This window comes from Glycine max, chromosome 18 (genome assembly GCF_000004515.6).
Source record: "Glycine max cultivar Williams 82 chromosome 18, Glycine_max_v4.0, whole genome shotgun sequence".
In the NCBI taxonomy this organism is placed as follows: Eukaryota; Viridiplantae; Streptophyta; class Magnoliopsida; order Fabales; family Fabaceae; genus Glycine; species Glycine max.
In genome coordinates, this window is record NC_038254.2 from 2707051 (window position 1) to 2719717 (window position 12667).

At 33.2% G+C, this 12667-nt stretch overlaps 1 protein-coding gene across 1 annotated transcript; it reads right to left on the reverse strand.

The window, feature by feature from the left end:
- Window positions 1-10149: 10149 nt before the first annotated feature.
- Window positions 10150-12432, reverse strand: LOC100796161 (protein phosphatase 2C 37). The gene is made up of 4 exons (XM_003552740.5): window positions 11596-12432; window positions 11187-11501; window positions 10982-11087; window positions 10150-10861 (listed from the first exon to the last, which is right to left on the reverse strand). The coding sequence occupies exons 1-4, from the start codon at window positions 12031-12033 to the stop codon at window positions 10518-10520; spliced, it is 1203 nt and encodes a 400-aa protein (XP_003552788.1). The 5' UTR covers window positions 12034-12432; the 3' UTR covers window positions 10150-10517.
- Between the last annotated feature and the right edge of the window lie 235 nt (window positions 12433-12667).

Here is a 12667-nt window from a genome sequence, read left to right on the forward strand (position 1 = left end):
CCACAAATTGTTTTGCTCGTTTACCAAGTCGCATTATAGTAGTATTGGTAACCGACAAAGATTTAATAAGGGTAATAGAGACTTATAAATGTTGTAACACACTTTTGACAGACTTTTCATTCATTTTTTATTAGGTGAAATAATGGGAGCTTCACTTAATCTGGGCACACTGAGACCTACGTGTAAGTGATTTAGTTATGGTGTTATGAGGAGTGAGTCAAGTGTTTTTAATATTCTTCTTTTTAAGATAAAATAAACTAATTACATAACTACATTTTGGATTGGATTGGTGATCAATTTCCCCACTAGCAATGAGATATTAAACATAGATTAAATGATGAAAAGTGTGGATCAATAAACATTAAGCCGTGCCCAGCAACTTTCAAGATTAAATGTACTTTTTTCTTTTTATCTTCAAATAGAGACAAAGTGCACATAAGACTCCAGCACGAGTGGCCCAACAGTGCCATACAAAACTAACGTAAATCTCAAGTACGCCCACTCAAAATCCAGCTGTTGCTTCCTGCACTCTTTTTGGAATATTTTTTGACCTTTCAAATTTGTCATTCCAGAAGCCAAAAAAGGGAGTGTATCTCGGAATGTAATTTTACATTCTAGAAGACAAAAAGGAAGTACAGGAAGCAACTGGGAAGTGCAGGAGTCAATGGCCTCAAAACTCTCACTTTTTCTTTGGGCTATTGTCTCATGCTTGCAAGCCTCAATTAAATGCTCTGAAACCACGAGTTCATGACTGGCTGGCAGCTCTCCAGTGGCAAACTTACACTTTTGACATCTTTTTTATAAATGTTAAATATATCAATTCAATCATTGAATTGAAAATTTTCATGAAATAGATGGCGTATACAAAATTTTATACAATTAATACTTTATCATTCCATTTTGTTTTAACATATAATGATCTTTAAAATAAGCTAATTTTATGTTATTAGATTAGATTACTTAGGGTTAAGATCCTCACCCGCATTCACTGGATGAGATCTTAGCCATTGAAATTATCTATTATTAACAATACTATAACATGATGTTTAAAAATCTTGAATGGATGAGAAGCATGCAATGGATACTCTCATGCATGTTAATTTTCAATCGAGAGAATCTCTACTCGATTAACTATCCACAGATGTCTAAATTATTTAAAATTCTGTGTAGATAAATTGAATATGTAGCTCAATTGATACAAAATTATTCTAATTTAACTAGTGATATTGAGTTTAAATCTTAAATATGTAATTGTATTAAATATTTAAATGATGAATTTTACTACTTATAATTATCCTATCCAATTATAACATATTGTCTCTTGTGAAAGCTATTGTGGCCTGTAAACAAAAAGAAAACATAATCAATAGATAAGTATCATGTTACAATTATTGAATTGATAAAATTACATTTACAAAAATAAAAAATTATTTAGAATATAAATTTTCTACTTGCGTCAATTAATCCTATCTTTTATATATGTAAAATAGCATTAATAAACTTGAAAGTTTCAATTCCTTTATATTTTTGCAGTTAGTGAAAGTAACTATAATTGAATCTTTAGAAAGGAGAAAGACAATTTGATTAGCATTACGTACAACACTTGACCCCCCAAAAAAAAAACATGTAATAGAATCAAATAATCACTAGAATTTGTCAGTGAAGCGATTAATCAGCAAACGGCCTCCACTTTGTCTTTGACATGCTTCCTACCAGAATATGATACCTTCCATACTTGTTTTGTGACCAAATATGGGTCGCCAAATTTTTTTTGTTTATTATATAAATTTGGATGGATGGATGTTTTTTCAAGCCTCAAGTGTTATTCCTCACACTTGTAATGCTTATGACATTATTCGTTGTGGATATTATATTCAGGAAATCTCAAAAGTGGAGCATTCACAGTCAACCTCAGCGCGCAGCACACACACACACATATGTTTAGATTAGTGGTTGAATTTGTAACACCAAGCTTTGGTTCGGGGAATAAAAATTTGTCCACTGATTCTGCCAAATTTATTTCTTTTGAATCTTAACAATGTGTGAAGTCGTGTACATGTTTCTTCTAGTAAGAACATGTGGACGCTGCATTTTTTTTAAAAAAATGTTTTTCTTACAAAATAGTATCAGATTCTTGTTAATTTCCACACCCACGAATTATGTTACTTTTTTTTTACATTTAAATTTCCATTTTGATAGGTTGATTGGGAAATATGGCAGTAGTAAACTGCTGAAGAAAATTATTAAGCATTATACTTAATTGATGATATGCCAAAGTTCGGAATAGGATAACATTATTGACTTATTGTAGGTTACATCTTATCCGATTCTAGGCCAAATGCAAAATGAAAATGTTATGGTTTCTACATGCCCTATGCTTACCCCTGTGTTCTCCTTTTCTACCTTATCATATTAGGAGACATGGAACTAAAACTGCTAGGTGAAACTAGCACAGAACGATAAATGAGTTGGTGATTATTTGGGTTCTAAGTCAGGACAAGGGGGTCTTGATTCTTGTAGAAAAGTGCTCGAGTCACTTGAAAAACAATATAAGATGGATTTATAGTATCTAGTGGGTGAATTTCATATTCTATTGGCTCAAGTTTTAAACGACATATAACGTTGTTTGCACAATATTGCAGTCAGATACGCACAATGGCTCCATTTTAATTGGAGCGGAATCACTTACTGAAATTCTTCAAAAAAATTAATATAGATTTAAGCCATAAAATATTATATGATTTTTATCTTCTCTGCTAATCTTATATTTTCTACATTGTCATCGTAGAAATTGGACTGGATCAAATTCAAAAACAGGATTTCAACTGTGAATACGGGGAACACAATAATATCTTTAAAAATAGAGAAATTTTGAAAGTAAGAGAAATCATTAAATAGTCTAGAACAATGTGATCACAACCAATCTCTATTTGATATTTTTGTTTGTAAACTGAAAAATATGCTTACATGTTATATAGAGATTGATAAGAATCACATAATTCCAAACCATGTTAGCTTTTCGAAAAGTAAGTTGTGTTGCAGGTTGATCCAATCATCAACCATGCCTCTTAACATTAAGCACACGACAATATCAACCCTCTATACTATATATCGAATTCACTGTACCACTTAACGCATGTTGGGATTTTCTTTAAAAGAAGTCCTGTAATAATGGCGTAAAAAGTGACGAATTATGTACCTATGTGAACTTAGTATCGGTACCTTTACCATGTATGGGATATGGGACATTTAGAGGGAATGTATCTCCTCAATTTATAAAAAAAATTAGACAATCTTAATTTAAATAAATAATAATTGTGGGATAAAAATTAATAATTAAGATAAATTTTAACAAAATTTATTATTTTACTTTTATAATTTTACTTTACATTTTTTAACTCACGGTTAAAAGTATCTCATGAATATTTCTGCCTCTGTTTTTTGGTTTCTCTCTTTCAACTTTTATCTCTGCTGCATTAAGGTAGTGTCCTTTCTAACTCCAACTTCCACACAGCAGAAGCTCTCCAAATTCAACAACTTAGTATGGAAGGATTCAAGTCACACCAAATCTCAAACAAATAGAACTAAACCCCCAGCATTGGAATCCATGTGGCTGCACAAATCAAAACGCCAAATCCAACACTTTGAGCTGAAAGGAAAGCATCCGCATCAGCAAAGAATGGAAAACAAGTGAAGCTGATGATGTCCAAGAGGCCAAAATCTGTGCAGCAGAAAATAGCCCTTTCAATAACACCACCAGACCAAACAACAACAGAAAGAAAAAACAAAACACCTTCGACCAGCAGCGACCATATTCATGAGCGTGGACAAAAGAAGAGAGAGAAGAAGTGACGAAAATGGAAAAGCATGAAATGGGTATGAGGTGTTGTTTCTGGGGGATTGAGGCGGCACATCAGGTGAGGCAGTAGAGATGAAAGTGGAAAGAGAGAGACACGAGAAAACAGAGATAGAAATGTTCCATGGAAATTAAAAAATATTTGAAGTAAAACTCTAAAACTAAATAATGAATTTTATTAAAACTCATCTTAATCATTAATTTTAATTCATTAATTATTATTTGTTTAAATTGAAATTAGACGGTTTTTTACAAATTGAGGAGATCTATTTCTCATTTATGATACCAACTAATCATTTAAACCAAATGACCACTTGTTATTAAAATTATAATTTATAGGGATGACTTGGTGATTGAAAGGAGAAAAGAAAAATTATGAGTTGAAATTTCTTTTATTAATAAATTAATAAAAACATATTTATCCATCAAATAAGACTTATTATTATCTTTGAACATTTGAAAATAAATAAATCATATTCATAGCAAATTCAAAACAACTTTAAAAGAAAGTTAATGGAGCAATTTAAACCTTGGATACAACACATGAGATTTTGATGGATAGAACATCATGAGTCCTTGTAAGTAAATTCTCTCCCATTTATGACTAATAGAAGTTCTACATTGAATATCCTTGAGTTTTTTTTTTTTTGGAAAAATGTAAATTATATTAAATCCAAAATGATACAATAATAAACGGGACATACTCCGCAGTTAAAGAAAATCAAAAGTCTCCCTAATACAAGAAGACCTATATTAAGATGCTAAAACAAATGCAACAGGTGCGCTTGTCTATACATAAGAAACTTAATCTTGCTAATAACTTCTATTACAGGAAATTGATAATCTTCAAAAATCAGCTTGTTCCTAGACAGCCAAATGCAGTACACTGTAATTGCTATAGTCAGATAACGAAATTTTCCTTGAACACCTGATGTGGATATGTCCCTAATTAAAGAGTCAGTAATCCGCTGTAAAGAAATGAAACGCTTGCGGAAAGGAGCCAAATCACGAATGTGAGCCAAAACTTGGAGAGATTTCCTGCAAGAAAAGAACAAATGAGCATTTGACTCATACTCATTTGAACATAAAGGGCAGAGGGAACTCTTGTTCAAAAAAGCAACTTTGTCAAGAGTAAGCAGCTGATTCCTTTTAACAAACCACAAAATGAAAGACATCTTAGGGGGAATTGCTGGGTTCCATATAACAGAACACCAACTAACAGTAGGCTTGACACCTCTAATGTATTCATAGACTTTGCCAACAAGCAATTGTTCATTGGTGCTCCAAGATTGAATCCTCTTTTTGGCATCTTCCGTACTTAGCTCTTTAGAGATAATAAAGTCTCTTATTTGAATGATTTTCTTTATCAAAACTGAATCTGATGAAGAAGTATTGTAATTCCACACATCGCTCCCTCTGAAATAGTAATGGTGAACCCACCGAACCCATAGAGAATCTTTCTTATAATGAAAGTCCCACAGGATACGGGAAAGAAGCGCAAGGTTCCAGTCCTTGAGATTAAAAAAGCCTAAACCCCCTTCTTTTTTCGGAGAACAAACTACTAACCAAGCAACCAAGGGCTTGTTTTTGCCGATATCCGCTTTGCCCCACAGAAAATTACGGCACGAAGCATTGATCCGGTCCAGAACAAATTGCAGCAAAGAAAAAATCCCCATTCAGAAATTCACAATTCCTTGAATAACTGCTCTGATCAACTCTAATTTACCTGCATAAGATAAAGACTTTTTGCTCCATCCCTGAATCAGACCAGTAATCTTGGAAAGCAAGGGAGCATAATGACATACATTTAATCTAGATGATAAAAGGGAAACATCCAAGTATCTGAAAGGAAAGTCACCCAAGCTAAATCCAGTAAGCTGCTGAATATGAGAAAGCTCATGAGGCCTAATACCGACTGAGTATATGGCAGATTTATCAGAGCTGATGGAAAACCCTGAAACCCTACAGAAGTGCTGAAGCTTGGCAAAGAGTTTATGTTGTGAAATAGATGATCACTCCTTCAAGGAGTTTGAAAATATCTCATTGTAACATTTTGGGTGACAACCTACTAAAACCAACTCTGATTTTGTTCTTTGCTAGCCTCTAATAGTGTTTCAAAAAAATTTACCCCTCGCACCCACATTATTACCGTAGTAGTTGCAGCCTCATAGTCATATGTACTATGTAATAATTTGTCAAAATGCACATTATTGCATAGCATCAAGAAAGCCCAATAGCCTTGACCATATCAAGAAGGTTTCATAACACTTAAGCTAATTTCCAAATTAGGTAAACTAATCGTTTTTAAAGAAGACTAATGACTATATACTAGTTTAAGATCAAATTCAATGGTTTTTCCAGAAATAATTAGTGAAGAAGAAGAAAATTGATTCTTAGATGTAACTAGTCCATGGCCCAACTGATAGGCTTGAACGCAAGCGATCAGCATCAAATCCAAGCAAATCTCATCCAGCTAAGAGATGGTGACACAACAAAAGGATCAAATGCTACGTGTCCATCTTTGATTAAGTATGTAAGTGATCCCACGTGTTTAGTTTATCTGTGAAATTTGCATGAAAAATGGTGTAATGTGCTAACAACCAAAACCCAAATATCTTTTTCCTTTCATTCTGTTTAAGAATTGTGTTTCCTTTTAATAGAAAAATACTACCAACAACTATAAGATCATCATTAAAGTATTTAATTATAAAATGAGTTGATATAATTTCGTTCTCAGCAACAATTAATGTTACTTTGATTCTCAAAATTGTCTGTATGTATAATCTAATCTCTAAATATATCGAATTAATGACAACTTAATACATAATTTAGTTTTCAAAATTATTAATTTCATGACAATTTATTTTTTAAAAAATTTATTGAATTGATCGTAAATTTATTTTGAAATTTGTTCAATTTTGGGTTAGAAGAAAACATATCACAAAAATATGTAAAAAGAAAAGATATCAAAAAAATTATAAAGTTGGAAATTACTTATATACACATTTTTTTTAAGAATAAAATACGTACGTACAATTAAAGTATGTCTTTTTAAAATGATTTAAAGTTTTGATTTATTGATTTGTTTCTTTAATTGCCTAAGCCGTGTACGGAAAAGAACTACAGGAATATAACTATGCAGAGGAACAACATTTTATCCATCCTCGAGTCGACAAATGGGGTCCCAAATAAAGGGCACTGTCATCAAATTACATCTATTGTCGAGTTTCATATGTGACTCCTGTGTCGTGTGGAAGTTATTGCTACCCAGCACATCATCATAACATTTGATGGAATAATAATATTAATTCAATATTTTTAAAATAATAAATAATAAACATTTGATAACATTATCTTTCTTTTTTTAAGTGTTCAAAATTTCTTATCGATCTGTTTTGTAAAAGCTAAAGATGATTTTACTTATATTTTTATTTTCATTTAATTTTAAAATATTCTATATACCTATCATAAATAAGAGATAAATGATAATGGAGGTTATATTCAAAAGTTTTTTTTAATATTAATAAAAATATTAGACTAAACAAATAATAAGTAAGGATAGTATTTTTTAAAAACAAAAATATGGATTTAGTGTAAAAATATTTACACTAGCAGGGCATGAAAATTAAACTAAAATATATTTTTCACTCAATCGAAGAACTGTATTTAAATTTGAGAGAAAAGAGATATAATAAAAATAAAAAGTGAAACTTAATAAATAATGCAACTAGAAAGAGAGACATATGCATAAGCTAAATGAAAAAGTAAGCTATGAAGAATGATAATTATTTAATAATTAATACCATACAAAAAAATACAAATCATAAGTGTCGAATGATATTTTACTTTTTATTTATTTATATGAATTGAAATCAAGTAATTAAAGATTTACAACTCACATATATTCATCAATTGAATTAGACTTTCTTAATAATTTTTTAAAAAATTGACATTTTTAAAATTAATAAAAAATATCATGTCAATTTTTTTAAAAATAAAGTAAAATTAAATACGTTTTAAAATCTTACCAAAATTAAATTAAATTTATTTTTTGAACAAGTCAATTTAGTGATTACAGGACTTCTATAATATCAAGTATTTGAGCTTGTAGGGAATCATTTGTAAAGAAAGACAATCCTGTTATCCTTAACAGTTAACATTACATTAAAAAAACGACGCCTATATCCATTTATCTTACATGTTTACCACAAAATATATATAGCAATTTATTAAATCAAACAAATTAATTGATATACATTTGGAGAGCAAACTAATTATCATTACACTCTCTTCAAACAAATTATCCATGTTTGAATTACCATTACACTCCTTTCAAAAGTACTTTCAGAATAAATAAATAAAAAATACAAAAGCTGTGTTTGGATAGCTATTTGGAGAGCTCAAACCTACTCTTTGTCTCACTAAATACAGTTTGCTATTATGTGAAAATATAAGGTGGGGTTAGATGATTAAGAGAGAATGGAAGGAAATTAAGAAAGATTGTATGTTTGATTATTTTTCTATTAAAATAATATTTTTTAATAAAAAAATTGTTATTATGTTTGATTGCCTCTAAAAGTATTTTTTTTTCTACTTGCTTTAGTGACGTTGCTTTTGAAAGTTCATTTTCATTTGATAGTATTTATTCAATGAGGAGTGCTAGCCGCATCAATTAAAAGTACTTTTAATAAATATAATTATTCAAATAAAATTCATTTTATTAACATGCTTTTAAACAAAAAAAAATGTCCAAATATAAATTATATTAAAGTAAACTTATTCTTTTAAAGCACTTTTATAAACATATTCCATTTGAAAATGGATTTTGTGAGATAAGACATAAGGTTATGTTTTAAAAAGCATAATTGAGTTTTAATAAGTTAAATTGGAGTTTAACTATTTGTTTTAAAAAAAAATTAATTGTCATCAAATGTTGATATAACTTATTTTATTTACGAGACTCTTTTTAAATTTAATTAATTGAAATATTTTATAAGTAAAGAAAGTTCTTATGTGTATATACATAGTCCGATTTAGGGTGTTACATTGGTGTATATTGTATTAAACTTATTCTTTTACTAAACTTGAGTTTACAATATACGTTTGATACAAGCTTATATATGTTTGCGAATTTGAATCCAAACAAACATGCTTTATCTTTCTCTAAAAAAACATTTATCACCCAAAAGTATTAGAATGGTTATCCAAACATGAAAATTTCCCATTATCTTTTTCATGATGCAAGAGTTCTGGATCCACATCATTAACCAATTTATATATAAAAAAAAACATGAATATTAGAGCATTCCTTAAATTAGCTATTAAAATAATGATGCAGCTCAATCCTCAGAAAGATACGAAATCATTGGAGGCATGTATTTGGAGGGATACAGGTGCATTTGTTAGTGCCACCTTTTTAATTTTGACTAAAGCATTGTCATTGTTATTGCTATGAGACTAATCATTGTCGTAAATGGTTCTAGCTACAGATTAATATTCTGATAATTTTTCTGATGTCTCAACTTGCTCAGTGCCTTGTTCAATCTCGGTTCCTTCTTGATATTATTATTGTGATGTCCAGTTAGTACACTTTGATGAAAAAAAAAATTTTAAAAATCGACGAACAACTTAAAATCATATGACACTTGCTTATTCAAGCTTCCTGAGAAGGTACTAAAGTGCATCTCTTTACCCGTATTTAAAAATTTCATCTAAATATCATTAATAAAGATTAAAGTTTTTTTAGGGAATATAAAAATTAATGTTAATAACTGTAATTTATTTAATATTAAAAAGTTTTTCTCTCGTATTGTAAGAAGCATACTTGAGACTTGAGAGTGAAGGATGAAACTAGGTGTGATAATGGCTTTGTTTTAGATAATTGTCATATTCTTTATTTAGATACACAAGAGTTGGGGAGGATAGGGGCAGAAAGGACAATTGTTTGTTAACTTACTCAACATCTAAGCAAAATTAGTGTGCGGAAACTTTTCTCCGCTCGGAGGAATAAAAGAAGAGCCAGCTCTTGAATGAGTTAATGCAATGGTTGGTTTTGAAATTTTGTAACAATAGCAAAGCTTTCCATTGCTCGTCTGGTAAAACTGCAGATGACTAATGTTGTCCATATCCAATGTTGTACTGCAAGCAAAACTACAGAACAAAAAATATAAAAATTTATCGAACTGGAATAATCTTGGGAGAGTTGGACAAAAGCCCTTGCAAATTGAATGATGAACTTTGATCCAATATTTCCAAGAATAAACTTAAAATAGAAATTGGTAGAGACACGAACCAAAGGAAAATCCAATTTATAGATTCGATTATGGACAAAAAGAAAAGGGGTGTCGACCGGCCGATTGATACCTTTGTCGACACAAATTTTCCCTACAGTAAAATTTTCCTATATTTTTTTTTTCATTTTCCAAAGTTAACAATGTCCTTCCTCTTTCTTTTTTTTTTTTTTTAAACCTAAAATCCCATTACATTACAATCAACATTTGATTAAGCAAAAGCCACACGCCCCTCCTCCCTCTGATTTGGTCTTCCCGTCCTTAACGAAGTCCTGAAAACAAAGGGTGTGCCCATTATGGTTAAAAGGGCGATCTCATTCATTTGTGATTCCTTAGTTTGGTTTGGTTTCTCGTCTCCGTTAATCAATCAATTAATTAACGTCGTTGTAGTTTGATGATTGTCGTTGATCCCTCCTCAAATCAACCACCACCACGCTCACATTATCCGAACTATGCCTTGCCAGCGCCAACTTGGTCAACAGAATCGACGCATCGGAGCAAGCACGGTCGGAACCGTCAGCCGCCACGTCACTCCCCGGAGACCCCGGCGGCTTCTGCGCCTTGAGGCACATCCTCACCACCCCACATGCGGTCTCATTCGATACCACATCCCACAACCCATCACTCGCCAGTATCAAACACTCGTCCTCCTCCGTCCGCTCCGTCACCATCACCTCCGGTTCTGAAATCACGTACGGCTTCAGATAATTGTCACCTGACACAAACGGAAGTAACACACAACCGTTAATTTAAAAAAATAAATAAAAAAATTAACCGCCTTTGCTAAAATGCCCGAACAAAAACTGCTATCGTGCGCTCTGTTTCATTCACTTACCTATGGCTCGAGACATTGCTAACACACCAAGCACTCTCGGACCGTCCCAGTAAATCACGCGCCCTCCCTTGGATTGGACTCGGAGTAATTCGTCGGGTCGATCCGGCTGCATAAAACGGATCCAAAAACGGTTACGTTAGGAAAACGTTTTTTTTTTTCTCAGGAAATGAAATGAAGGAAAATTGGAATTGGAAAGGAGAATGACCTTGTGATCGGAGGAGAGAGGGATGGCGACGCCGTTGCGGCAGAGGACGGCGCGGGAGTCGCCGCAGTTAGAGACGACGATTTTGTCCGGCGTGACGACGGCGACGACGGCGGTGGATCCGACGGCGTCGCAGTGAGGAGTCTGGAGCTCACACCTGCAGGTGAAGGTCTGGTTGCTCTGGCTCCGGCGATGAACCTCGTCGTCCATGCGAGCGAATCCGTTCTCCATCGTCAGTTTCCACTCCAAATTCTCGCGCGCGCTTTCAATTTCTTCATTCACGATCTCGTGTAGCCGCTCCTTACACATAGTCGCAACCTGTGGAAACGAAAACGATACAACTTCTCTAAGAATCACAACCACAACCAGATCCATTACTATTTAAGCAGAGGAATAGTTTGAGAATACGAACATGAGAGCAACCGTGACCGTCGAAGACGCCGAAGTAGTGGAAGCCTTGGGTGAAGCAAGGCCGCACCGAGACGGAATCTTCCATGTCTCTTCTCCTGCCGCAAACGGACGTCACGCCGAACTTGGGAGATTCTTCTTCAACTTCCGAAACAGTTACGTTCTTAGTTTCCGAAACGACGTCGTCGTCGTAGTCTACTTTGGATTCCTTCTTCGTCACCTTGTGTCCAGTGGATTCGTCGCAATTTTCAATTGCGTTATCGCAGTCCCTGAGGTTGAGCTTGGGACGCTTCCGTAAAGCCTCCGGCGGCGGCATGGGCATGTCGGCGATATATTTTAAAGGTAAGATGTCCAAACTCCGGCGCCTGGAGGGGCGAGGAGTGGGCTCGAGTGGAGCCGGAGTGTCACCTTCTCCAACAACACCACAGCAAATTCCAGCCATTGAGATTGTAAATTGTGCTAGAGAAGGAAAGAGGAACCCTTATTAGAGAGGGAAAGGAGCCATTGAAATGGGGTGGGGTGGGGGAAAAGGTTTTCTTTTCTAGGCGGTGAGAGTGAGAGTGAGGGGAATTGTTCAGCCTGGGGGCCACACGGGCAGCCTGCCCGTCACCGTCAGAGGCACCGTATGCTATCTCCACCCTTCATCGCATCGCTCTCTGCTTTGCCTTCCCAACACGTGGCGCATCCTCTTTTCCATAGGACTACGTGGCACCAATCATTTCCATCCACGCTAGGTCCAACCCTTCTTCCTTTTCAGACACGCATGTGGTCCTCTCTCTCTCTCTTACTACCTTCCATTCCAATTTCAAACCTCTTCTTTTCTCTCATTTGCTTTCCCTTTCACCCGCAAAAATTTATTACTCTCTTCCTTTTTATGTCCTAACACTCTTTCAACTCATTTATGTTTCTTAAAAAAATATTGATTTCATTATTTATATTATAATTTTTAAATTATTATTTTCTTAATTTTTTATTCACCTAATTATTTTTTATTAATATATAGAAAAAATAATAACTAAATAAAGATATATAAAAAAATTATTATTATATTTAAAAATTATACAGACTTATAAAAC

Excerpts from the sequence above, each read along its gene's own strand:
- LOC100796161 (XM_003552740.5), bottom strand. The coding sequence starts at position 12,033 with ATGGCTGGAATTTGCTGTGGTGTTGTTGGAGAAGGTGACACTCCGGCT. Across the intron at positions 11,502-11,595 it reads ACGGTCACGGTTGCTCTCAT|GTTGCGACTATGTGTAAGGA; the intron begins GTTCGTATTCTC and ends TCGTTTCCACAG. Across the intron at positions 10,862-10,981 it reads AGCAATGTCTCGAGCCATAG|GTGACAATTATCTGAAGCCG; the intron begins GTAAGTGAATGA and ends CGTTTGTGTCAG.